This window comes from Sus scrofa, chromosome X (assembly GCF_054392235.1).
Source record: "Sus scrofa isolate SSC_HxYL_T2T_F1_AM1 chromosome X, Sscrofa_HxYL_maternal_Yorkshire_Landrace_v2.0, whole genome shotgun sequence".
Lineage (NCBI taxonomy): Eukaryota > Metazoa > Chordata > Mammalia > Artiodactyla > Suidae > Sus > Sus scrofa.
The window spans coordinates 6,145,739-6,172,086 of record NC_139401.1 but is presented as its reverse complement, the minus strand read 5'-3'; the positions used below and the strand labels follow the sequence as shown (position 1 = coordinate 6,172,086).

The window sequence follows — 26,348 nt, the reverse complement described above, 5'->3', positions numbered from 1 at the left end:
CTCTAGGAAAAGACGTTTTTGGAGTTCCTGTTCTGGTTCAGCAGACATAATATCCACGAAGATGTGGGTTTGGTCCCTGGCCTTGCTCAGTGGGTTAAGGATCCAGCATTGCTGTGGCTGCTGTGTAGGTCACAGATGTGGCTCAGATCCCATGCTGCTGTGGCTGTGACATAGTAGGCTGGCAGCTGCAGCTCCGATTCAGTCTCTAGTCTGGGAACTTCCATATGCTGCAGGTGCAGCCCTAAAAAGAAGAGAAAAAGAAAAGACACTTTGCCAGTATATCTTTCACCCCTTCTGTTCTCTTAACATTGCTGTTAGTTAATTAATTTATTTTTTACTTGCATTCTTAGGGTTCTCCCTCTGATAACCCTGAAACCTCTAAGCAAGTTCTTCCCATGGCCTGAGGGTGTTACATCTGCCTGAGTCCTCACCTGACCTCTCTTTTGTGAGAATTCCAGCACTCCTGCAGTTTAGCTGCATTCCTCCGTAACCACCTATGGGTATCATTTGCCCCTTGCTCTGCTCTGTCTTCTCTTTGTGTGTCCCCCCCCTTTTTAAGGCAGCACCTGTGTCATATACAAGTTCCCAGGCTAGGGGTCGAATCAGAGCTGCAGCTGCCAGCCTACACCACAGCCACAGCAACCCTGCCACCTACACCACAGCTCATGGCAGCACTGGATCCTTAACACACTGAGCAAGGCCAGGGATCGAACTTGCAGCCTCATACTCGTCGGGTTCATTACCACGGAGCCACGGCGGGAACTCCCGTATGTCCCCTTCTAATATTAGGATCTGTTTTCACAGTGCTGGCTATGCACCTGTATCATGGTTCATGTGCCCTCTCATTTTCCTCTAATACTGAGAACCTGGGATTATTTTTCTAACTTTGAAAGAATAGGGCATCTGGCTATTTCCTCCACAAGTTTCTGAGAATCTTGTTCTGTCAGCCTCAGAATGGCTGTTCACCTGACACCTCTGAGGGCACCCCCTTCCAGCCACCCCCCCTTCCCCATAACTCACCTTTTTCCTTTCCCACAGTGGAGTAGCCAGCAGCCAAGAAGGGGAACAGACATAAGGGCTAAAACAGGAAATTGTGATGCAAAAAGAGGGCTACATGATGCCAAGTGCCAGACTCCAAGTGCACAGTGATTTATTTAAAATATCCATGTGCCATGTGATGAATGAAAGGTTAATAATAATAATAATAAGGGGCTTCTGCTTTGTATTTTAAATTTTTTTTTTAAGGCTGCACCTGCAGCATATGGAAGTTCTCAGGCTGGGGGTCGAATCAGAGCTGTAGCTGCCGGCCTCCACCACAGCCACAGCAGCCAGAGATCTGAGCTGCATCTGTGACCTACGCCACTGCACTGCACAGAGCAGCATCGGATCCTTAACCCCCTGAGCAAGGCCAGGGATGGAACCTCCATCCTTATGGATACTAGGCAGGTTCTTAACCCCCAGAGCCACAACAGGCACTCTTCTATTTAAATTTTACTTGATAAAATTGTTGGTTTTCTTCTGCTATGGATTAAATACGTGCAGACAGGAGGGCAGCTTGACACTTTTTTCTGTACTTGACTGTGACCCCTGGGTTTCTTGTGCCTTCGGGAAGCTGTACAGTGGTACCCAGGAGCACGTTCTCAGATTGTGATCCTAATTCATTTTATTAGCAGACTTGGTGGGACATAAGGGTGGTTTATTTCTTGAAAATTCCATTCTGATAGGCCACAAATGTCTCCCTGCACTAGGGGGGAAAAAAGTTTTTATATAAGAAAAACATGAAAATCCATGTACCTGGATTCATTTGGTTTTCTTTGGATAGCGTACCAATATTTAAATGAAACACACACACGTGTAGGTATATGCATCCCTAAATACTCAGAAATCCTTATAATGGAAGTCACAACATCTTAAACAATTAAATGTAAGGCTGGGGGATGATCAACACCAAATGATGGAATCACAGATTTTCAGAAAGCAGCCTCTACAAAACAGACCTGTAGTCTCCAAATTGGTGTCATGATAGACCATTGCAAAACAGCGTTTTTACATCATTGTCAGATAAAACAATAATTACCAAGTCTGTCGCCCTCATTGGTTGCAAACTGCAATGTTGCAAACTGCAATGGGAGTTCGTATTCCCTGTAAAAATATCTAGCATCTCAACAACTTCATCTTGAGGTTAGACTCTTGTGCCATTTTTATTATAGTTGCACACTCTTTTTTTGTCACTTAGGTTGAAATATGACTGCAATCACTAAATTAGAGTGAAGACACTTGCTTGGATGTGTATATATATATATATATATATATTTTTTTTTTCACGTTGCTGTTCCTCGGATCATTTCTGACCACTTCTTTGTTTTTTTATGTCCTGTGTCCTCTATTGGGAGTTTATGGTTTCACTAGTACTCTGATGTTCTTATTGCAAAAGTTGAAAATGAATCTATAAAACTCATCTTTGATGAAAGACAGCAGTTAGAGCAAATTTTTTTTATGGCTGCTCCTGCAGCAAATGGGAGCTTCCAGGTCAGGGACTGAATATGAGCTGCAGCTGCAACCTCCACTGTTCCCTCACAGCGGGAACTCCAAACAAATTATAACTCGGAAGTTGATGTCACACTTACTTAGATGATGGAAGGAGATTTTGTAATAGGTATCATGAGCTTCCTCCAGTGATGCCACCACCGTCTAGGGTTTGAGCATTCCTCGGGAAATAAGTATTTTCATTTAAATCTTTTTTTTTTTTTTTTTTTGTCTTTTTAGGGCTGCACCTGCAGCATAGGGATGTTCCCAGGCTAGGGGTGGAATCAGAGCTGCAACTGCTGGTCTATACCACAGCCACAGCAGCATGAGATCCAAGCTGCATCTGCAACCTATGCCACTGCTCACGGCAATGCCAGATCCCTAACCTGCTGAGCGAGGCCAGGGATCGAACCTGCATCCTCATGAATGCTAGTCAGGTTGGTTACTGCACAGCCATGATGAGAACTCCCTCAGCCAAATCCCTTAGTGTTCAGTGTCGTGTCTCCACCCAGAAACACACATATGCATGCACATTCCTTCCCGTATCTGTGTCTCAGCACATCATTTCACTGGGTAGAAAACACAGTCCCATTGACCCCCTTCCTAAAGTCTTCTTAGGGAGGCTTATTTCCGAGACGGCCAGGCACTGGAGTCCCATCTCCACTAGGAAAAGTCATCCAGGTCTTTGGCCCTTGAATTAGCGTCGGTGAATCACTGTAATTTTTTTTTTTTTTTATTGTGTTTCCTTCCTTGGCATTGTCCCCAGACATCCACGATCAGAACAGTAAGAAGCCAGTGATGGTGTACATTCACGGCGGCTCCTACATGGAAGGAACAGGGAACATGATTGACGGGAGCATCCTGGCCAGCTACGGCAACGTCATCGTCATCACCATCAACTACCGCCTGGGGATTCTCGGTGAGTGACCCACCTTCTTCCTCACGGCCGGGAGCCCTTGGGGGACCTTCTGCGGTGGCTTTGGTGGGGCTCGTTGATTGGGATTGTGCTTCTCCCATGCCTACTGATTTCTCCTGCCTGCCCGAGTTCTGTTTCTTCCTTAACATTCCCGCCATGGGATCGGTGCATGATGTGTTGGTTTGGTGTTCGGTTTGCGCTTTTTCAACCAGGGATTGCATTTCCTGGAGCCCCGGGCCTCCCTCCAACAAAGCCAGCCTCCCGGGCCATCAGGGGAATGTGGGATTTTATCGAAAGCCCTGGTCTTTCGGCGGGCTCGGAAGGCAGAACCCTGCGGAATGAACCCCGTTGGTAATATGCGTGATGATGAATTGCGTGATGGGGGCTCACCTGGAATCGTGGCTGAAGGCTGTTACAGGTTCACTGTCTTGTGTGGTTTTGCAGGTGTGTTAAAGAGGGAATCCTGTGTTGGAAAATCCTAACGACTTAATTCCTTAAGGGATTTTTTTTCAGGGTTCCTTGTGTCCCGAAGTGGTGCTGTTGCCAGAATTCAGCCTCTGGCTGCTGAAATGCAGAGACAGGGTTTTGGGCAAAGGAGAAAAAAAATAGCTTTATTGCTTTGCCAGGCAAATGACGGTCGTAGCAGGCTCATGCCTTAAAGACTGTGACCCCCCCATTAAAAAAGAATTGCAAGGAGTTTTATAGTAAAAAGAGTAAAAAGTGGAAAAACAGGTTTTCAGAAAGGAATGAGGATTGGGAGAAACATGCATTTTTCTTTCTTTGGGGGAATCTTAAGTCATCAAAGCTGGAGTCAGGAGATCTTGGTATGAGCATGATGGTGGTTTTCTAGGTTATTGCCTGGAACAACAGCCCTTGAGAAACGGGCCTATTGATCAGAGATGAGAACAAATGAGGAAAGTTCCTGAAAAACATCTCGGGCTCATCATCTTTATGATTTTTGCACCAGCACTTGTGCTCAGGGTGCCTGATCTTTAGCTTATGGGTGATTGTCTTTGGGATGCAATTAAGACTCTAAGCTCTTCAGTGGTGAAGTACACATTTCAAAAAGAAGCATAAGGAATATAATTTTTCTTTTGGGTGGAAGGCTGGGTGGTTCCATGGCTGTTGCATTTACGTGCAGTAGAGCTTAACTCTTGCATGAATTTTATCATTTGATGGGTTTTTTTTCCTTTTATGTCAGTTTTATGGTATCCCACGCGAGGACACTGGATAAGTGCATAGAAATTCAAAAGTAGCTGTCTGTGGTTTTGGTGTTAAATTTACTTTCCCTGAAATGGCACTGGGGAAAAAAATATGTGCGTATATATATGGATAATATTTCAAGGCTTGTCTTCTTCTGCGATTTTGCCTGCTGCTGGACAGTTCCCAAGTAATATTCCTAGCCTATGGAATAAATAAGGTCTGTTTTTCAGGGCAAAAATGCTTTGAGATGCTGCCGGAAATTGAGTTTGTTACAATGTGGCTGTGAGGATGAGATCTGTTTGTCACAAGGTGGATACAGTTAAAAAAAAAAGTGGCAAAATAAAATGGAGCAATAGTTGTGTCAGAGGGCTGAAAATGTTTGTGCCAAATAAGCACGTATCAATAAGAATTATTTTTTGATTTTTGATTTTAAAAATTTAAAAATGTATTTATTTCTTTTAAAATGATTTTTATTGTTTCCATTATAGCTGGTTTACAGTGTCCCATCCATTTTCTACTGAACTACTGTAAGGTCACCCAGTCACGCAGACACGTGTACATTCTTTTTTCTCACATTATCGTGCTCCACCCTAAGTGACTAGATAGAGTTCCCAGTGCCATACAACAGGATCTCATTGCTTATCCATCCCAAAGACAGTAGTTTGCAAATAATGTTTTGTTTTCAACTTGTTTTAATTTTGTTTGGCGCGTTTTTTTGTTTTGTTTTTTTTTTTGTTTTTTTTTTTTTTGTTTTTTTTTCATTCCCCTGTGAAAACATTCTAGGTGGGTTGGGGGCTGGGTGGTAGAAATGCATTTATACCTTAGAAGCTCAGAACACCCACAGAGATTTGCAACGTGGACCCGTTTGGAGCATCAATGAAGTACTTGTAATTTCAAGTTTTTCATATGAGCCATCATAAAAAGCCCTCATGTCCTGAGCCCTCCAGATTCCTGATTTTTACTTGTGTTTCTCGTCTCCTTGGTGCTACAAGTGAGATCTGTGTAGCATGATTTCAGTTCATCTTTTCAGAGTGATGATGGTGCCTTTCTGAGTATTTTTCTGAAGCCTCTGGCTCCTTGCTCTGGCTGGTGGTGTTGGAAACAGGAAATGGTATGTCTCGCTTTTTTTTTTTTTTTTTTTTTTTTTTTACAAAAGATCCATTCTAAGGAAGAGGTGGGGAGAGGAAGCCAGGGCCCCAGGGCTTGCTGGGAGCATCCCTTTCAACGCGGGCAGTGGGGACACCCCAGCACTACCCTCAGCTCAGGCACCACTCTCTGATTGAAGCAGTGGGTTTGGGACAAGGTCCGGCTCCCATGGAATCACAGAACCAGAATGTTCTCTTCACGCAGGACGTGGTGATGGGACTTCAAAGGTTGGATTTCAAAAGACCTTGCTCCCCCTCCCCCACCCAAGGCGAAAAGGCATTAAACCTTATCTCTTTGGCCCCTTTATGAATCTGGAAAATTACTGTAGGAATGAGACATACCTCATTTGTTTTTATGGGGTAAAAACCTTGCATTGAGAAGTTTTTCTTACTGAAAAATGTTAAATTTACCTTTTGCTGCTCAGAGTTTAAAAAAAAAAAAATCTTGCTAAGATAACAGAGAGCTGTCACAGGCGAGGCCAGGAAATAAAAGGAGCAATTTAGCATCTCCAAGCCAGTCTATTTACATTCTGTGAAGAGCTGAGCACACCACAGATGCCCTTTTATCTGATGGAGTGGCGTGTGCCAACTTGGCTGACTACACAGGGCGATAGGGATTTTTTTTTTTTTCTTGCAATGGGCGCATTTTAAATTTGAAATTTTTAGCATGTGGCTTGGTTTCTCTTATTGATTTAAAAAATGCACAACCTGCACATTGAGAGGTACGTTTTATTTGCGGCAAAATGAGGACTGAAGCCCAGAAGACTGCATCTCAGGTATCCCTGAGAAACCTCTCCAAAGCAGTGAGGGAGGAATGAGGAGCAGGGAGCAGGAACAAAAGAAGCCTGGGCTCCCTGCAATCCTTCCTTTGATATGCACCTCCGAGATCAGGCCAGGATCCGGAGTGTGCACAGCCTGCTGGACCCACTGGCTCTCACCCTTGGAGGTGACTCCCTGCTGAGATAACCCTGACATTCTTCACCCTTAGCTACAGACCTGCTGAAATACCACCCAAGGAGGAAAAGGGGCAACATCGGGATATGACACAAGTGAGGGGGAGGTGTATGCAGCACACACGCATTTGACGAAAGTTTGTGGCTGATCTCCTGAAAGTCTCGACCAGTCCCAAGGAGCAGACGTCACCGTGAAGGATTTTTAGTGATTTTCGAGATAGGAGGAGATGCAAGAATGGGGCTCATAAAATCTTCTCCTAAAAATACCTGACAGTCTGAAGACCTGTTCTTCCAGGTTTCCCAGAGGGCCTCCCTCCTGATGTTGATCCTGAGCTCTGCTCAGCAGGTGCTGTGGGTCGGCAGCTGCAGTGGCTCATAATTTAATCCATGGAGAGGCTCTCAGCAAGTACCAAAGCTCAGGTCACTCTCTTTACCAGAGACCTCCCATGCGCCACGCTCCTCCTCAAACGCTCACGTGAACGTCTCCTTTCTGCTCACACACACCACACCCTATCACTCCTGAGGCCATAGTCTCAACCCCTTGGCATCCAGATATTTTAACGGGAGACCCAGTAAAATGGCCCAGCGTGCACGCTGCTGGTGACCGTTCCCGTGGGCAGGTTCCACAGGAATCGATAGGTTTTTGCCGAAATGTGGAAATGGTTGGGTGTGTGTGTGTTTGTTTTCTTCAGAAAGTAAGAAATGCAGAGCATGCTCTCTTTCTGCTAAGGAATGGAAAGGCATGATTTGAGAGGATGACATTTCTTATCCAGAAATGCTGTTTTTCCTGCCCCAAAGAGAGGTTTGGAGAGATACGTGATGGTGAAAAGGAAAGAGGGCTCGTGGACTGTGATGTGGAAGGAACATGGGGTTTGAGGAGATAAAAAGATGAACGTGTCCTTTGCTCTGTGCGTGTGTGACCTTGAGAAAGTCAGCTAATATTTTCTGAGTCTCTTCAAAAGGCAGACCCCATTCTTTTCATCGCATGGTTATTGTACATAGGTTGCCCACATTCAACCTCTGTCCACTGGTGCCAAATACACTGAGTTTGGGGTGAAGGAGAAAAAGATAGCTTTTATTGCTCTCCCAGGCAAAGGGGGCCACTGCAGGCTCATGCCTTCAAGACTGTGCTCCCCTTAGAGAGATGAGGAGGTGGTTTTATAGTTTGGGGAGCGGAAAATTGAACCACAGATAAGGATCAGGGTAGAGCCAAGCTTGCATCGTCTTTCACAGCTGGTTTTTCATGACCCCAGGACTGGCTCAGGGGGTCCTCCTTCTACCTGGAATGAAGCATGCTCCATCAAGGAGTTAGCATCTTTCATTTGCTGGGTTTTTGTTGTTGTTGTTGTTTGCTTTTTAGGGCCACACCCATGGCACATGGAGTCCGGGCTAGGAGTCAAATTGGAGCTGCACCTGCCAGCCGACACCACAGGCACAGCAACTCAGGATCTGAGCCACGTCTGTGACCTACACCACGGTTCATGGCAAACACCAGATCCTTAACCCACTGAGCGAGTCCAGGGGTCAAACCCACAACCGTTCCTAGTCGGATGTGTTCCCGCTGAGCCCCAGTGGGAACTCCTGTTGGGGGTTTTAGTTCTGCAGAAGGGCTCAAAGATTTTGTCATGTGTATTCCTTGAGGAGGAAAGCAGGACCTATCCCAAGGCAGCACCATTGCCTCTTGACGGCTCCTGCCTGGTCTCTGTCCCCCCTCCCCTCCCCTCCTGGATTAGCAACTGTTTGAAGCTGCCTTTTGGAACTCGAGGAAGGTCTTAGAGGCTGAAGGAGCCTCTAAAAACAAGAAATGGGGGGACACAGGCTTTGGGGCCCAGGAGCCCCACAGGGCCCTGCTGGGTTACACATACACTATAAACAGGTACATGCAGTTGCATAGCCCAGGACTAGGAATGAGTAAACCCAGTCACATTGTAATTTACTTTGTTATGAATATCCATGAGCATCTTAATAACATCATCGTTGAGCCACTGAAAAAAATTGCAACTGGCCAAAAATGTAACATCTCTCGAATACTGCGGAAGCTGACAGCAGTACTCACAGCCTGAACCTACCCAGAACACAGACTGAGATTGAATCCACGTGCGGGGACTGGAACCCAGGCCAAACCCAGACTGGGACTTGAACCCGTGATTTTAAATGAGAATCACTCACCCTGTGTCTGGACGTACTGAAGTTCAGGTTCTTCATGCCCCCAAGCAGAAGGAATTCAGCGAGAGATAAAGGGATAGGCATACATAGATTTATTAGGATAGGATGCTTGTGAGAGATGCAAGCGGGCAGGCACGGAAGCTCTGCCCCAGGAGGATCCAGTGGGCTACAGTTTATCGTCCAGGGGGAGTGGGGGTTGGAACAGCCTGTCTCTTCCTTTCTGGGAGGAATAGCTCCTCCTTTGTCTCCTGTAAGGTGTATTCAAATGAGTATGCAAATGAGCAGAAGAGTGGTCCTCAAATTCCTGCCCTTGTTCTGAATCTGAATGCAGGTCTCCTCCCATCCCCAACCCAGTGATCTGAGGCATGCATGTCTTGTGCTTCCATGAGTCAAGCAAGCCTGCCTTGGGCCGATGGCTTTCTTGAGCAGTTATTAACTTACAGTGATCTCCCAGTGTCCCGTAGATTTCCCTCTCCATCTATGGTCCTCAATCAGGATTTCTACATCTACCTGTGCCAACTCCATCCCTGTCACCACGATCAAATAGAACCACCTTCATTAAACAAAAGTAATGATCAGACTTGTGTAATGTGAGATACACGACCAGATCTTCACATTTGCTTTTCAAACGGTGAATATTTTCTTTCATGGGCACTGCATGACAGAGCCTTGCGAGCTGTTGAGCATATAATTTGTTATCGAAGCTGGACCCTTTAAGAGAATTGTTAATATGCTATTAATAGGAGTTCCTTGCGGTGCAGAGGGTTAAGGATCAGGTGTTGTCACTGCAGTGACTCGCGTTCAATCCCTGGCCCAGGAAATTCCACATGTTGCAGGCAAACAAGCAAATCAACCCACCAACCAAAAGCGATATTCCTGCACTGGAATTGTCTGAGGCAAACTAGAATGTACCATTGTAGCTTCAAAGGAATTATTTATGCCCATATAAAGTTTAAGGAATGAAGTAGTGTTCCATTTACTTTCAGAGGAGATGCATTTTCAAAAGCATATTTCCTATGTCTTCAGCCTTGTCATGAGGAAAGCATGCATAGCCAAACCCTAAGTTATATCAAATCTGCCTCTTTTTTTCCCCCCCTCTTTTTTGATGATTGTTCAAAGACCTTTGACATGGAAATCTTGTTCCTAATGCTTATGGATGGAGCTACTCAGCATTTATTTATGAGTGGATTTGACCTTCATGTTCCTTCATTCATTTGCCTGCCTTGGTGCATCTTGGTTAATTCTGCCTTCATTCACGGGTTTAATTTAGTGGCGCTCACAAGGTCTGACCTTTCTGGTTATGTTATGATTTGATGCCTTCTGCGGGCTTTAGATTCCTTTGTTTCAAAACAGTCCTACCTGCATCAGTAGTATAGTAGTGAGAAAAGCTACCTTCTAAAACAACCATATCTGTATGCTTTAGCACCAAACTCCTGGGGAGCCTGCAGGGTGGACATCGCTGGAGGCTTTTCTCTTAATCCTCGTAAATCCCCTTGGAAGGGTTTGCTTATCTTATTACTTTCGAGGAATCAAAGGCTCAGAGGGGATGAGGTGGACTCACAGTGATCAAGTTTGGAGGGCTTACAGCCAGGATTGGGATTCTGTTCTAACAGCTTGCATCAGGCAAATTGCTTGAGGAACCAGAATGCCATTCTTGATGGCTGTTAGGTTTGCTGAGGGAGGAACGTGCAAGGCCAAGTTGATAAAGAAGTTCATAAAGCAAAAGAGATTTATTAAGGCATCTGAGGGGGATGGGCTGGGCTCAAGATGCACCAGCCTTGACTGTGAGGAGATGCAAGGCTTCTAAAGGATCCGTGGTGGGAATCTGAGGTTGGAGTTCATCATGGGAACTTGGGGCAGGAACAATGAAGTAGGAGGAGGGGAAGGTCAAGGGAGGGCTAGGTGGCCCAGTCCCATGGCAGAGGGCAGTTAATCCTTATAGGTGGTTAGTCTATGCAGTCAGTTGTTTTCCACAGGTCATTGTTTCTTGCTGCCCAACTTGAGCCTCCGCATACCTGGAAAGGGTGTCCACAGCAGGTCTCCAAGGTGAATAGCCACATTTGGGGGCTGGGGGCCTGTCTCCATCCTCCAGGGGACCCATCAGTATCAGATTCAGCTTCTAAAATTGTACAAAACATTGCTAAGGTTGATGTCAGAGAATGTTTTGCCTGTGTTCTCTTCCAGGAGTTTGATGATGTCTTGTCTTATATTTAAGTCTTTCAGCCATTTTGAGTGTATTTTTGTGCATGGTGTGAGGGTGTGTTCTAGTTTCATTGATTTGGGTGCAGCTGCCCAGGTTTCCCAGTAATGCCTGCTGAGAAGACTTTTTCCCATTTTATGTTCTTCCTACTTTGTCAAAGGTTAATTGACCGTAGATGTCTGGGTTTACTTCTGGGTTCTCTGTTCTGTTCCGTTGGTCCGTATGTGTGTTTTGGTACCAGTACCACACTGTCTTGATGACTGTGGCTTTGTAATATTGCCTGAAGTCTGGGAGAGTTATGCCTCCTGCTTGGTTTTTGTTACTCAGCATTGCTTTGGCAATTCTGGGTCTTTTGTGGTTCCATATAAATTTTTGGATTGTTTGTTACATCTGGAATCTGATATATGGCACATACGAGCCTTTCCACAGAAAAGAAAATCATGGACTTAGAGAATAGACTTGGGGAAGGGGGAGGCAGTGGGATGGATTGGGAGCTTGGGGTTCATAGAAGCAAACTATTGCTTTTGGAATGGATGAGCAATGAGATCCTGCTGTGTAGCACTGAGAACTATGTCTAGTCCCTTCTGATGGAGCATGATAAGGTGAGAAAAAAGAGTCTATACATGTATGTGTAACTGGGTCACCATGCTGTACAGTAGAAAAAAAAATTGTATTGGGGAGATAACAATTAAAAAATTTAAGAAAAAATAAAATCATACAAAACAGTGTCAGATATGCTTCTGGTTGATCTGGATACAGAATTGCGATCTTGTGCTTATAGTGTTTCCTGATGTTGCTCAAAACAGGTCCTTGATAGCTGACACAATTTCATTAAATCATTATTGCTGGCCCATGATGGTGCATGGTGGTATTGAGAGCAACAGACACCTCTGACTTAAACCCAGCCAGAACCCAGAGTGGCACGTGAACCACCTGCTGGGACTCAAATCCAGCCAACAGCCAGACTGGGACTTGAACTCAAGGTTTCTTCAGTTAGAATCACTCACCTGCTCTCTGGATTTACTGACCTTGTGGTTCTTTGTGTTTTGGTGCAGAAAGAATTCAGCAAGAGACAAAGTGGTAGGCAAGAAATGGATTTCTTCAGATAGGACGCTTGTGAGAGATGCAGGCAAGCAAGGAGGCTCTGCCCTGAGAATTAGGTGGGCTACATTTTATAATCCAAGGGAAGTGAGAAGGGAAAAGACCCTCCCGATCTTGGAAGTAGAGGTAAGGCTTCCATCACTAGCTCCTCCTTCCTATGTGTTAAGAGAGTATTTTACCCTATGAAGTCAAACTAGGACTGTCATGGTACTTATTCAGATCAGCAGAAGGGTGGCCTCACTCAGTGGGTTGAGGATCCGGCATTGCCATGAGCTGTGGTATAGGTCGCAGATGCGGCTTGGATCTGCTGTGGCTGTGGCTGTGGCATAGATGAGCAGCTGCAGCTCTCATTCAACTCCTAGCCTGGGACCTTCCAACCCCTCCCCCCCCAAAAGGCTTTCATCATCTTCATCAACAGCTCTCTGGGCATTTAACACTTCTTTGGAAACCGTGTCCTCTGGTCTTTGTGGTTGCTGCTGTGTTGATAAGAACCAGAACGCCGGACAAAATCGTGGCCAGGTCTTGTCTGCTACGATCATTTACTTGGGTTTTCCTCTTGTGCCTCCTGGTGGCTGAAAATGCTCACTGCATTCATTTGATTGGATTTGCAATGAAGGAAGAGCTTCCATTGAGGATGCTTGGTATGGAAAGCTCTGTGGTGGGATTGAGCCCCTACGGTCAGATAGACGTCTTCTGTGTAAAGGTGGATAAGAACAGCAGGACAAAGAGGGTCCCGTGAGCCATGGAGGAAAGTAAAACTCGGCGTCGGAGAAAGACGGTGAGGGAGGTAAAAGGATCTGGGGAGTGACAAGAACATAGAGAAGACTGCGCCCTCCCCCAGCCCAATCTCAAATGCACCCAACTATTAACCAGCCTGTACCACACGATGGAGAATTTTCCTTAATCTCTTTGTGAGCGAGATCAGAATTTCTTAAATGATGTTCGCCTGTTATTTCGACATGCCTCGCCGTTTCTGGACATTCAGACACACTTGATGGAAGAATCTATGCTGTACATACAAACTTTCCTGTTTGTTGATTCCAGAATGTCCTGTTGGCTTGAGTGAATGATCCCATACGGTAGACGTGAAAAAGAAAATGCTTTCTCCTGGACATATTTCCATCCAAATCAGAGCCTCTTAAAATGATCCATTCTAAAAGAAAGAAGCCACTTTCTCTGCTTTGTAGGCTTTGTTCATTTTGCTTCTTCCCTACCAAAAGGAGGATTGATCATTTTTCATTGATTGGGATGAAGTGGAGTCTTTTTTATTTTTATTTTTTTAAATTTTTGGCCAGGCCTGGGCCAGGGATTGCACCTGCACCTCAGCAGCAACTTGAATTACTGCAGGGACAGTGCTGGATCCTTAACCAGCTGGGCTACATGAGAATTCCCTTTTTTATTTTTTATTTTTTGATGTCTGTCTTTACCCGGGGAAAAGAGATGTGAACATCATTCTAAACAAAAGGAAAGGAGTGGTCATGGCTATTTGAGCTCGGGGGAGAAGCCGGAAAGTTCTGAGGAAGAACATTGAATTCTGAGCCCAAATACAGGAGCTCGATGGGAGTGAGCTGGAAATTAAGACTCTGGCCATAATTCCATCAGAGAAAGGGCTTTTCAGCAATGCCTCAAAGATTCGTACCTGCCTTCTCCCTGGGTGCCTTTTTTTTCCTTCCCTGAGTATATTCAAGCAATTTGTCCTTCCAAAGCAGATAATGGAAAACATCACTAAAAGGCAATCAGAGTGGGAACTTTAAAGACCGCTGAGGCTCAAAAAGGCCAGGATGCTACAAATTGTGGCCTGCAGACCAATTTTCTTCTTCCCCCCACATTCGCCTGCAAGTCTGCATTGCATGTTTTATGACGAACATGAAATACACATGCATATGTCCCCATCCAGCACCGCAGTGATACCGGTAAGGCACCACGTCTGTTCTTGTATAATTCTCCTAGTTTTTGCCCCATCACACATCAATCAGTCATGGGCTTTATGAAAATAAACACTAGGTGACGTAAAGGTCCAGGTGAACATCTTAGGGATCAAAACGTAACCCGCAAACAGGAGATACACTGTGTATTTAACTACATAAATGTATTTTTCAAATCACCTAACATAGTAACAAATGGATGCGGCGAGTTCCATCTAAGCGGTAGGGCAACTTTTCCTTTTATTTAAAAAACAAAAAAGGTGTTCCCCATTGTGGCTCAGCAGAAAATGAATCTGACTAGCATCCATGAGGACACAGGTTCGATCCCTGGCCTCGCTCGGTGGGTTAAGGATCCAGTGTTGCCATGAGCTACAGGGTAGGTCGCAGATATGGCTTAGATCTGATGTTGCTGTGGCTGTGATGTAGGCTGGCAGCTGCAGCTCCGATTCAACCTCTAGCCTGGGAACCTCCATATGCTGTGGGTGCAGCCCCCCCCCCCAATAAAAAGCACTATTTCAAAAGAAGTGTGCAATTTCCAGTATAAAAAAATCAGAACACCTTCAGCAGCATACGTGAACTGGGGGCTTCATGCAGACAAGTCATTTGCAAGGCTTTGGATTACCATATTTATTTGAGATTGCGGGCACAGATTCTCACTGTGTTTGGTACAAAGAACAAAATTTGCCATTGGCAGCCACATGGATACAACTAGAGATTCTCATACTAAATGAAGTACGTTATAAAGAGAAAGACAAATACCCTATGATGTCAGGTATATGTGGAATCTATAAATGAACCTGTCTACACAACAGAAACAGACTCACAGACATAGAGAACAGACTTGTGGCTGCAAGGGGGAGGGAGAGGGAGTGGGATGGACAGGGAGTTTGGGATTGGTAGATGCAACCTATGATATATAGAATGGATAAGCCATGAGGTCCTGCTGTACAGCACAGGGAACTCTCTCCAGTCTCTTGGGCTAGAACACGATGGAAGATAATATAAGCAAAGGAATGTGTATGTATGACTGGGTCACTCTGCCGTACAACAGAAATTGAGACAACACTATAAATCAACTATTCTTTAATAAAAGAAATTTTTTAAGATGAATGGATAAGTAAAACATATTACATCCACAGAATGGAATATTTGACCCTAAAAAATAATAAAAGACTGATCTATGAGAAAACTTGGTTGGACCTTGAAAAGTAGGTACAGTGAAAGACATCAGACACGAAAGTCCACATAGTATGTGATTCTGTTTATATGAAACACCCAGAAAAGGCACATCCCTAGGGAAAGGGTAGATGGATGATCCCTTAGGTCTTTGGAGACTTGAAAGAATGAATAGTGGGTTTCTCCTTGGAGTGATGAAAACATGAAAAAACTAGACGGTGTTGGTGGTGCAACTTTGTGAACGCACGAAAGGCCAAGGAACTGGATACTTTCATTGTGCATGCGAGGTATAAACTGTTTTACCTAAGGACACAAGCAATGAAAGATGGGTACAGGGAGAAACCAATGGGTCATTTACAAGAAGATGAAAAAAAGACGAGGACACAGGAATTCCCATTGTGGCCCAGCAGTAACAGACCTAACTAATATCCATGAGGATGCAGGTTTGAGTCCTGGCCCCACTCAGTGGGTTAAGGATCAGGCATTGCTGTGACTGTGGTGTAGGCTGGCAGCTACAGCTCTGATTCCACCCCTAGCCTGGGAACTTCCATATACTGCAGGTACAGCCCTTAAAAAAAAAAAAAAAAAAGATAAGGACACAGTAAAGGCCATTAAAAGAATTTAGAGTACCTGAGAAAATACTTATGACATATAAGCAGCCCTTGAGAGAACTGTTTGGATGAACGATGATTAAAATGGAGGAAGTCAGGAGTTCCCTGGTGGCTCAGTGGGTTAAAGACCCAGCATTGTCACTGCTGTGGCACAGGTTCAATCCCTGGCCCCAGAATTCCCACATGCCATGGGCAAGGCCAAAAATATATACATAATAAACATAAGGTAAATAAGTAAAGTGGAGGAAGTTGGTTAACCAGGCATAAATGGGGAAGAAATAGATACCTATAACTAAAAAAGTGAATACCGTGGGGGTCGAGGGGAGAGATCTAAAAATGCATGAGGCCATTTGCACAAGATTCTTCTTTGGAAAGATGTGCCATCTTACGCAATATTTTAACAAAATATTATAGGAAAAGATGGGTGATATTTCTCAACGGTATTATAAGTTTATGTTTAGAAGGAGAAGAAAATGGCAGTGAGGGGGAAAGATTCTTAAAAGTTCCCAAACATATTGAAAGAGGAAGCCTGCTGGGGTGTTCCCCAGATGTTCAAAAAGCAAAAGATGGATTTAAAGAAAAAAAAAAAAAAGGGAAGTCTGGCTGGGATCTGGCATTGATGTAGTTGGCAGGTGCAGCTCCGATTTGAACCCTAGGCTAGGAACTTCCATATGCTGCAGGTGCAGCCCCCAAAAGACAAAAATAAATAAAAAATAATTTAAACTCCATCTTTATATATATAAATATACATACATACATACATATACACATACATACACACACACCTAACTCTTCCTGTACCTATGTCTCTTTCTATATCTACATATCTATGTATCTCTCCATCTGTCTATCTGTATGCCTACCTACCTACCAACCAGATGGCTAAGAAAAAAGCACAACTAATCTAAGCCATTACTGAAGTTTTTTGTTTTTGTTTTTGTTTTTTTTTTTTTTTTTTGCTTTTTAGGACCACAACCTCAGCACATGGAAGTTGGCAGGCTAGGGGTCGAATCGGAGCTGCACCTGCCAGCCTACACTACAGCAACTCAGGATCCGAGCCACGTCTGTGACCTACACCATAGCTCATGGCAATGCCAGATCCTTAACCCACTGAGCAAGGCCAGGGTTCAAACCCGCATCCTCGTGGATACTAGTCGGATTTGTTTCTGCTGTGCTGCAATGGGAACTCCATGTTGGTCGGATATTTTAGTAAGGACACAGCAGCCACTTTGAAGGACAGAAAACATCTCTCTATCCAAACTGAAACTATTTCCTTAATGCAAAATGGTTTTTCAGCTCTGGTAGAAATCTTCCTTGTCTTGGGTAAAATTCATGGTGTTTCTCTGGGAGACCATGTCAAACCTCTGTCTACACTGACATGTGCATCTTTATAATAAACCACTTATGCCACCCACCTGTTTAGGATTAGACCCATTTCACAGGATACAGCCTTCTCCCCCCTCATATTGGAGTCTAGAATAAAAGCCTTTGTACCAAACACAGTGAGAATCTGTTCTTTTTAATTTTGTTCTTTTTAATGGCTGAGTAGTATTCCACTGTGTATATGTACTACATCTTCTTTATCCATCCCTCTGTCAATGGACATTTCAGTTGTTTCCATGTCTTGGCTATTGTGAACAGTGCTGCTATGAATATAGGGATGCCTATATTTTGAATTGTAGTTTTGTCCAGATACATGCCCAGGAATGGGATTGTATGGTAGTTCTATAATTAGTTTTCTGTGGATCTTTCATATTGTTTTCCATAGTGATTGTACCAGTTTACATTCCCACCAATGGTATAGGAGGGTTCCCTTTTGTCCACACCCTCTCTAGCATTTATTATCTGTATGAAACCCATTTTTTTTTTCTTTTTGGCTACAGTGTGCCGTGGCTTGATGTGGGATCTCAGTTCCCAGACAGGGGATTGCACCCAGGTGACAGCATTGAAAGTGCAGAATCCTAACCACTGGACCACCAGGAAACTCCCCCAATATTTTTGATTTTGATGACGTTCACCTTATTTCTCTTTGCTCTTTCTGTTAGATGTAAGAAGTCTTTCCCCAACCGAAGGTCACACCAACTCTTACCTATGTTTTGTTCTAAGAGTTACATCGTTTTAGATCTGAATGGTGTTGCATTAACTAAAAGGTATGATCTTGTGGTTCTTGTTCCTTTTCCTGTAGATATAAGACAATCAATATTTGAGTATTAAACTGGCCTCGCCTCCCCTTGATCATGGAGTATGACCCTTTTGTGATGCTCCTGGATTTGGTTGGCCAGTATTTGTTGAGGGTTTTTTGTTGTTGTTGTTGGCTGAACGTCCGTGCCTCGCTTCCAGTTCTGGGGACTCAGATGACATCCTGACTCTAGCACATTACCAGTGTCATGGTTTGGGGATCTCTGCCCTGTTGACGTTTAGAATGGAGCTTCCTTTTCTGTGGGGATCATTGTCAGCTGCTTTGCAACATCTCTGGTCTCTGGGGGCTGGATGCCAGTCAGTAACTCCTCCCAGCCCACAGTCATGACAACCCCAAAGTCCCCTGTCAGTGCCAGGAGTCCCCTGGTGGGAACGGGGGGTTGGGCAGCGCCTACCTATTGGTGAACTACTTAGCTTTTCTTTATCTCTCTTCTCTGAGAAGGAAAGGGAGAAATCCTCACTTTGTTCCGAAAAATCCACCAAGCGTAGGGCTTTGTTTCTTCATGTGAATGGTGTTGACATTCTGTAACTGATTGCGAAGCTCCCTGCGGGCTGAGGTCATAGCTCATATTGCTTTTGTCTTCTGGGTGTTTATCAGATTATCAGCACCTTCTGGATGATTAGTCCTGGTGGTGGTTTGAGCTTCCCGTTGCAAAATGAAAGCTCATTCACCAAGGAGAGAATATATTGATTGAAAAAAAATTTTTTTATTGCAGTAGCAGCAAATGCCTAGTTGTCAAAATCCATGAATGCCTAATTTTATGAAAATTGTGTTTATTTCCACTTCTTACACTAAGCAGCTGTTGCTTTTTCACAAATACTGAAGGTTTCATTTCCTCGAAACATCTACGGATGCCAGTGTCATCAGCTGAGAATTTATCTGCATTCCACGTAGGTTAGCTTGAATGGAGACAGTTTTATTGCTGGCACATGCATGGGACTTTGAATTAAAACCTGAGGTTTGCAGTGTTTAACGAATCCGACTAGGAACCATGACGTTGCAGGTTCGATCCCTGCCCTTTGCTCAGTGGGTTAAGGATCCAGCGTTGCCGTGAGCTGTGGTGTAGATCGCAGACGCACCTTGGATCCCGCGTTGCTGTGGCTGTGGTGTAGGCTGGCAGCTATTGCTCCGATTCGACCCCTAGCCTGGGAACCTCCATATGCCGCAGGAGCGGCCCAAGAAATAGCAAAAAGACAAAAAAACAAAACAAAACAAAACACCTGATGTTTTAAAACAATGGTTTAAATCTGCATATCTTTATATAGTTATCACATTTTGATAGTTATGAAAGCAAATGAAAGCAGTAGAAGTCTGTGATAGAGATTTTTTTCTCCAACTCTTTGCATGGGTATTTCAAACAATTATGATCATGCTGAACCTTGATAACAGGCCCACTAGTTTTAAAAGCAGTGAAAGCATTTTTCCTGGTTGGTATCTACAAAAATATGCCTTTGTTCCAGCAATGCATGAGGCTATATCTCACATTTTCTTCTTAAATTACAGAGCTGTAAATATAAAGCAAAATCTGTCAATGTGCTTTATTCGCTCCACCTTTTCTCTCTATTAGAAAATCCAGTGACAAATGCTCCTTGATGTCCTACCTGGGAATGGCAAATTGGGCCCATGCCATCTCCAAGTGGAGGTTCCTGAAAATGACCCGGTTAAGATTCATGCGGGTTTTTAAGAAGGGACTTGTGCAACCACATCTCAAGTTTTCTAGTGACTCCTGGACTTTAAAACATAAAACCTTCTTTAATGCCTCGTGGTTACTTTTCAAAGGCATTGTCTTTACACGTGGCCCCTGAGAGCCGCTTTGGTTTGCTGGAATCCAGGATGGGTGAGGTGGTGTGGTTTACCTTTTATTTTTGCTCCTGCCCCCTGTTACTTCGAAGACATCATTTGAAGACATAATTCAACACGCTTACTCACACATAAGCGTGTGGTTTAAAACACAGGGGAGCGATGATTATGTTTCTTGCAGAGACATTTAGCCAGGTATCGTGGAAGAAGATGGGGCCCTCGCTTCCTGCCTCACAAGGTGCAGGACCTCCGTTCTAAATGGTGATATTTAACAAGACCGGGTAGGATTCCTTTTATTTCTTTTACATCTCTGATTGCCGTGGCTGGGACTTCCAAAACTGTGTTGAAGCGTAGTGATGAGTGGACATCCTTGTCCTGTTCCTGATCTCAACGGGAATTCTTTCAGCTTTTCACCGTTGAGAATGGTGTTCCCTGTGGGTTTGTCATATATGGCCTTTATCATGTTGAGGTAGGTTCCTGTTATGCCCACTTTCTGAAGGGTTTTTATCAGAAATGGGTGTTGGATTTTGTGAAAGGCTTTTTCCACATCTATTGAGAGGATCATATGGTTTTTATTCTTCAGTTTGTGAATGTGGTGTATCACACTGACGGATTTGTGGATATTGAAGACCCCTTGCATCCCTTGGATAAATCCCACTTGATCATGATGTGCAATCCTTTTAATGTATTGTTGGATGTGGTTTGCTAGGATTTTGTTGAAGATTTTTGCATCGATGTGCATCAGTGAAATAGGCCTGTAGTTTTCTTTTTTTGCGGAGTCTTTGTCTGGTTTTGGTATCAGGGTGATGGCAGCCTCATAGAATGAGTTTGGGAGTACCCATTCCTCTGCAATTTTTTGAAATAGTTTCAGAAGGATAGGTGTTACTCTTCTCTAAATGTTTGATAGGAATCCACATTGGAAAGGAAGAGGTAAAACTATCGCTATTTGCAGATGACATGATACTACACCTAGAGAATCCTAAAAACTCCACCAGAAAACTGTTAGAGCTCATCCATGAATTTGGCAAAGTCTCAGGATACAAAATTAATACACAGAAATCGATGGCATTTCTATACACTAACAATGAAAGAGCAGAAAGAGAAATTAGGGAAGCACTGCCATTTACCATTGTATCCCAAAGGATAAAATACCTAGGAGTAAAGCTACCTGAAGAGACAAAAGACCTGTTCTTGGAAAAGTATAAGACACTGAAGAAAGACATCAACGATGACACAAATAGATGGAAAGACATACCATGCTCTTGGATTGGAAGAGTTAATATTATCAAAATGACTATACTACCCAAGACAATCTACAGATTCAATGCAATCCCTATCAAATTACCAAGGACAGTTTTCACAGAACTCAAACAAAATATTTTAAAGTTTGTTTGGAAGCACAACAGACCCAGAATAGCTAAAGACATCCTGAAAAAGAAAAATGGAGCTGGAGGAATCAGGCTCCCAGACTTCAGACTATACTACAAAGCAACAATCATCAAAACCGTATGGTACTGGCATAAAGACAGAAATATAGATCAGGGGAACAGGATAGAAAGCCCAGAATTAAACCCACACACATACAGCCAACTAATCTATGACAAAGGAGGCAAGAATATACAATGGAGAAAGGACAGCATGTTCAATAAGTGGTGCTGGGAAAACTGGACAGCCACATGGAAAAGAATGAAAGTAGAACACTTCCTAACACCACACACAAAAATTAACTCAAAATGGATGAAAGACCTAGGTATAAGACCAGACACTACATAACTCTTAGAGGAAAACATAGGCCAAACACTCTCTGACATAAATGGCAGCAACATCTTCTCAGGTCCACCTCTTAGAATATTGACAATAAAAAGAAAAATAAACAAATGGGACCTAATCAAACTTCAAAGTTTCTGCACAGCAAAGGAAACCCTAAACAAAACAAAAAGACAACCCATAGAATGGGAGAAAATCTTTGCAAGTGAATCAACTGACAAGGGATTAATCTCCAAAATTTATAAACACCTTCTGCAGCTCCATACCAAAAAACCAAACAACCCCATCAAAAAATCGGCAGAAAATCTAAAGAGACAGTCCTCCAAAGAAGACATACAGATGGCCAAAAAACACATGAAAAGATGTTCAACATCACTCATTAGAGAAATGCAAATCAAAACCACGATGAGGTACCACCTTACACCAGCCAGAATGGCCATCATCAAAAAGTCAACAAACAATAAGTGCTGGAGAGGGTGTGGAGAAAAAAGGAACCCTATTTCACTGTTGGTGGGATTGTACATTGGTGCAACCACTATGGAAAACAGTATGGAGATGCCTCAGAAAACTAAACATAGAACTACCACTTGTTCTAGCAATCCCAGATCTGTGCATCTATCCAGAGAAAACCACAACTGGCAAAGACACATGCACTCCAATGTTCATTGCAGCACTATTTGTAGTAGCCAAGACATGGAAACAACCTAAATGTCCATTGACAGAGGAGTGAATCAAGATGTGGTACATGGGAGTTCCATCGTGGCTCAGTGGTTAACGAATCTGACTAAGAACCATGAGGTTGTGGGTTTGGTCCCTGTCCTCACTCAGTGGATTAAGGATCCGGCATTGCCATGAGTTATGGTGTAGGTTGCAGATGCGGCTTGGATCCTGAGTTGCTGTGGCTCTGGCATAGGCTGGCGGCTACAGCTCCGATTCGACCCCTAGCCTGGGAACCTCTCTATGCCATGGAAGCGACCCAAGAAATGGCAAAAAGACCAAAAAAAAAAAAAAAAAAAAAAGAGGTGGTACATATACACAATGGAATATTACCAAGCCAGTAAAAGGAATGAAATACCAGCATTTTTAGCAACATGGATGGACCTCGAAATTATCATGCTAAGTGAAGTCAGCCATACAATGAGACACCAACATCAAATGCTTTCACTGACATTTGAAATCTGAAAAAAGGACAGACAGAACTTCTTTGCAGAACAGATGCTGACTCACAGACATTGACAAATATGTGGTCTTCAGGGGAAACAGTTTGTAGGGTGGGGGGATGTGCTTGGGTTATGGGATGGAAATCTTATGAAATTGGGTTGTTATGATCATTATACAACTACAGATGTGATAAATTCATTTGAGTAATAAGAAACAAAAACAAAACAACAACAGAAAAACAAGACCAGGTAGGGAACAGAGATGCCTAAATCCCATGAGACCATAGCCCCCTGCCCCAGAGGTGATGTTTTTCCTGAACGATGACCTCATCTTACTCCTCTGTAAGGGCAGACTGATGGGCCAGTGAAAACAAGCGTGTATGATAAGGGGCGTTCCACTGTGGCTCAGTGGGTTAGGAACCCTACTATCCATGAGGGTGCTTGTCAATCTCTGCCTCACTCAGTGGGTTAAGGATCCAGTGTTGCTGCAAGCTGCAGTGTGGGTTCTGGATGTGGTTCGGACCCTGCGTGGCTATGGCTGTGGTGTAGACCTGAAGCTGCAGCTCTGATTTGACCCCTGGCCTGGGAACTCCCATCATCCACATGCACAGCCCTAAAAAGACCAAAAAAAGAAAGAGAAAGAAAGGAGTCTCTGACAAGGAAAGTCTTGAGCTATTTAAATAATTTCCTAGCATAATTCCAGAGAGTCCTACTTCTGAAGCAAAGGGGTGGTGGTGCTGGCTTGCTAGAGATTCATCAGAATGGAACTCACTTTTGCTTTCCATTTGGCCAACTCTTTTCTTCTCCTTTTCCCCACGTGGTCCAAATGGTAGCTTTTTCCCTGTAAGGAGGAATACAGGCAAGCATGCTACCGGTATTGGATCCCTAATATTAGCCTAATCCATTCCTCTTCCTTCCTTTATTAATTTCCATGGAGAGCCTCTTGACGCTGACAGAGTTTTATTGAGGTGTAGTTGACATGTAACATTATATGCCTTTTAGGTGTATAACAAGATGGTTTAAGATTTGTCTATGTCGCGAAAGGATTAAGACAGTTAATGCCGTGGGCATCATTATTTCATATAGTTAAACTTTTTTTTTTCCCCCCTATGGTGAGTACTTTCAAGGTCTACTCTTGGTAGATAAAAGTTTGGGCACATCTATAGATTTAGAGCACAGTAAACATTTTTTTTTTTTTTGGTCTTTTTAGGGCCACACCCATGGCATATGGAGGTTCCCAGATCTGAGCCACATCTGATCACGGCAACACCTGATCCTTAACCCACGGAGCAAGGCCAGGAATCAAACCCACATCCTCATGGATGCTAGTGGGGTTTGTTAACCATTGAGCCATGATGGAAACAGTAAACATTTTAAGATACAGTTGGAACCATACGTGTAGGATATATGATTAGTGCTTGGAATTTAGTGGTTTTTGAATTTGTGGTGGGATTTCTGTGTCTCTTCACTTTTGAAGATATCGACGGTGTGAAGTTGGTAGCACTAGCCTTTGATCATGTATCCTGAGGCCCTCTGTTTGAAGTTCCAATTTGGGAACGTCCCTCTTCTTCTCTGGGACATAGAGATTCTAGCAACTCAACGTGAATCATCACTAAACCGATTTAGAGAAAAGATCTGTGCTGTGCAGAATATCCAAAAAGTATGATCAAAATATCGAATGTACCAAACAATAGCTTCATCAGCCTACCCATCCATCAATCCTTTCTTTTAGATGGTAAGCTCTGTATGAGAGGCTTACTGAGCTAGGGACAGACATTTTGGGTTGCTGCAGCTTGGGGGATGGGAGAAGGGATTTTAAAGGCTAGCAGGCAGGAAACCTTCCTCAGGACGCTAGGAAGCAGTATTCACCAGCCAGCAGGGAAGTATTTCATGATGTTGGCCATCAGCAAGGCAGTACTGGAGCTTTCCAGGTGAGTGTCATTTCTGCAGTGACTTACATGTATGGGACAAGTAAGATTATACCTGTGTGTACTTACATCTGGCATTAGTGCTCATGGATTCCTCTTACCAGGGCATGAAGTTGCAGTTCCTGATCCATGTTTAGCAAGGTTTAGTTGACTTCTTGAGTCTCTATCCCGTTGGAATAACTAGCTATGAGATAACACAGCCATGGATCACATCCATAGAATTGAAGCCTCAAGTCCAAATCTCCATGGAACTGAAAATGAGAGGAGCGATGCAATAGAAGAAAAATACACTGTGAATCAGAGGTGTCTGCTCTGTTCAGAGTGCAGGTGAGGATGCCAGGATCGAATCTGGCTGAAATAAGGACCTGTTGTGTGCTAATGCCTTGTATGCATTAAAATGGTTAACTTCGTGTTGTGTAAATTTCACCCCAAGACAGGAACAATAAGGTTTGAAGCTGGCATATGAGTCACTGAGCTCCCCTCTTAACCGTTGTGTAAAAAGATCCTAGTTTTTTTTCCCCTTAATCTTTTATTGAAAAGTGATTTACCTACAGAAAAGTGCACATACAGTTTGAAACATCACCACACATTGAGCACACCTATGTAACCAGCACCTAGATCAAGAAGTTCTAGCTCCCTAGAAGCCCCCTTTGCCCCCTAACCTTGGTGACTCCAAAGGAGCCTAGTTTGAAGCCAGTTCTTAAAAGGAACATATGAAGAAACCAAATAGCAGATAAACAAAACAGGTCAACATACACCACATTTTGTTATGGGGCTGAGCTTAACCTGTTATGATCTCAGTGTCTCACTTTGAATGCAGAACTCCCTGGAGCTGCTATTGGACTTTCTATGCTTTTGTCCAGGTAAAGACCTCATTTTAAGAAATTTCCTGAAACCTGCAAAGTTGTAGAAAAGAGACAGCTTTATATATTGTATCTGAACTAACTTGAGTTGCTGTCTGACTTTCTATGCTTTTGTTCAGGTAAAGACCTCATTTTAAGAAATTTCCTGAAACCTGCAAAGTTGTAGAAAAGAGACAGCTTTATATATTGTATCCGAACTAACTTGAGTTGCTATCTGACTATCTATGCTTTTGTTCAGGTAAAGACCTCATTTTAAGAAATTTCCTGAAAAGAGACAGTTATATATATTGTATCCACTGAGGAGTTACATGTCATAAGCAGGCCATTTACAGGCTCCCAGGCTCATGTCTGCAAGTTTTATCTTCTATTTGCCTCTATTGTTAGGCTAGCATGTATTGTTTAAAGTTATATAGTTACTAGATTCCATGTAAAGGTAAACCATTCAGAGCTTGAGGGAAAAAAAAAATCAGTTATATGAATTTAATGTTTTTCACCTCCCGCTTGAATTCTCTGAGAACTAACCAAAGCAGTTCATTGTCAACTTAAATTGTACATATAAATGAGCTTCAACCTAAAGTAATGATTTTAAATATTCCTAATATATACCAAGAGAATACTTGTTTCTATTTCTGAAGAAAAGATGCGTAGCAGCATTCTAAGTGATTATTTCAAAATAAGGATTATTCTTTAAGGGAAAGCATTTCAACT

The 26,348-nt window shown here is 43.4% G+C and overlaps 1 protein-coding gene and 2 long non-coding RNA genes across 16 annotated transcripts in view; 2 read left to right on the top strand and 1 right to left on the bottom strand.

Annotated features, from left to right (window-relative positions):
- LOC146394448 (neuroligin-4, X-linked) overlaps nt 1-26,348 on the top strand; it is a 401,455-nt gene that overhangs the window by 249,882 nt on the left and 125,225 nt on the right. For all 14 annotated transcript variants that reach the window (XM_085007085.1, XM_085007078.1, XM_085007089.1 and 11 more), the window contains one exon: nt 3,293-3,445. In XM_085007085.1, the coding sequence (XP_084863211.1) occupies nt 3,293-3,445 (153 nt within the window). The remainder of the gene's footprint in view (nt 1-3,292; nt 3,446-26,348) is intronic.
- LOC146394449 (uncharacterized) lies at nt 16,852-25,063 on the top strand. Its single transcript, XR_014834967.1, has 2 exons — nt 16,852-20,666; nt 22,254-25,063. It is a non-coding gene; the product is annotated as an uncharacterized LOC146394449 (long non-coding RNA).
- On the bottom strand, nt 19,269-23,075 carry LOC146394450 (uncharacterized). The gene is made up of 2 exons (XR_014834965.1): nt 22,259-23,075; nt 19,269-20,677 (listed from the first exon to the last, which is right to left on the bottom strand). It is a non-coding gene; the product is annotated as an uncharacterized LOC146394450 (long non-coding RNA).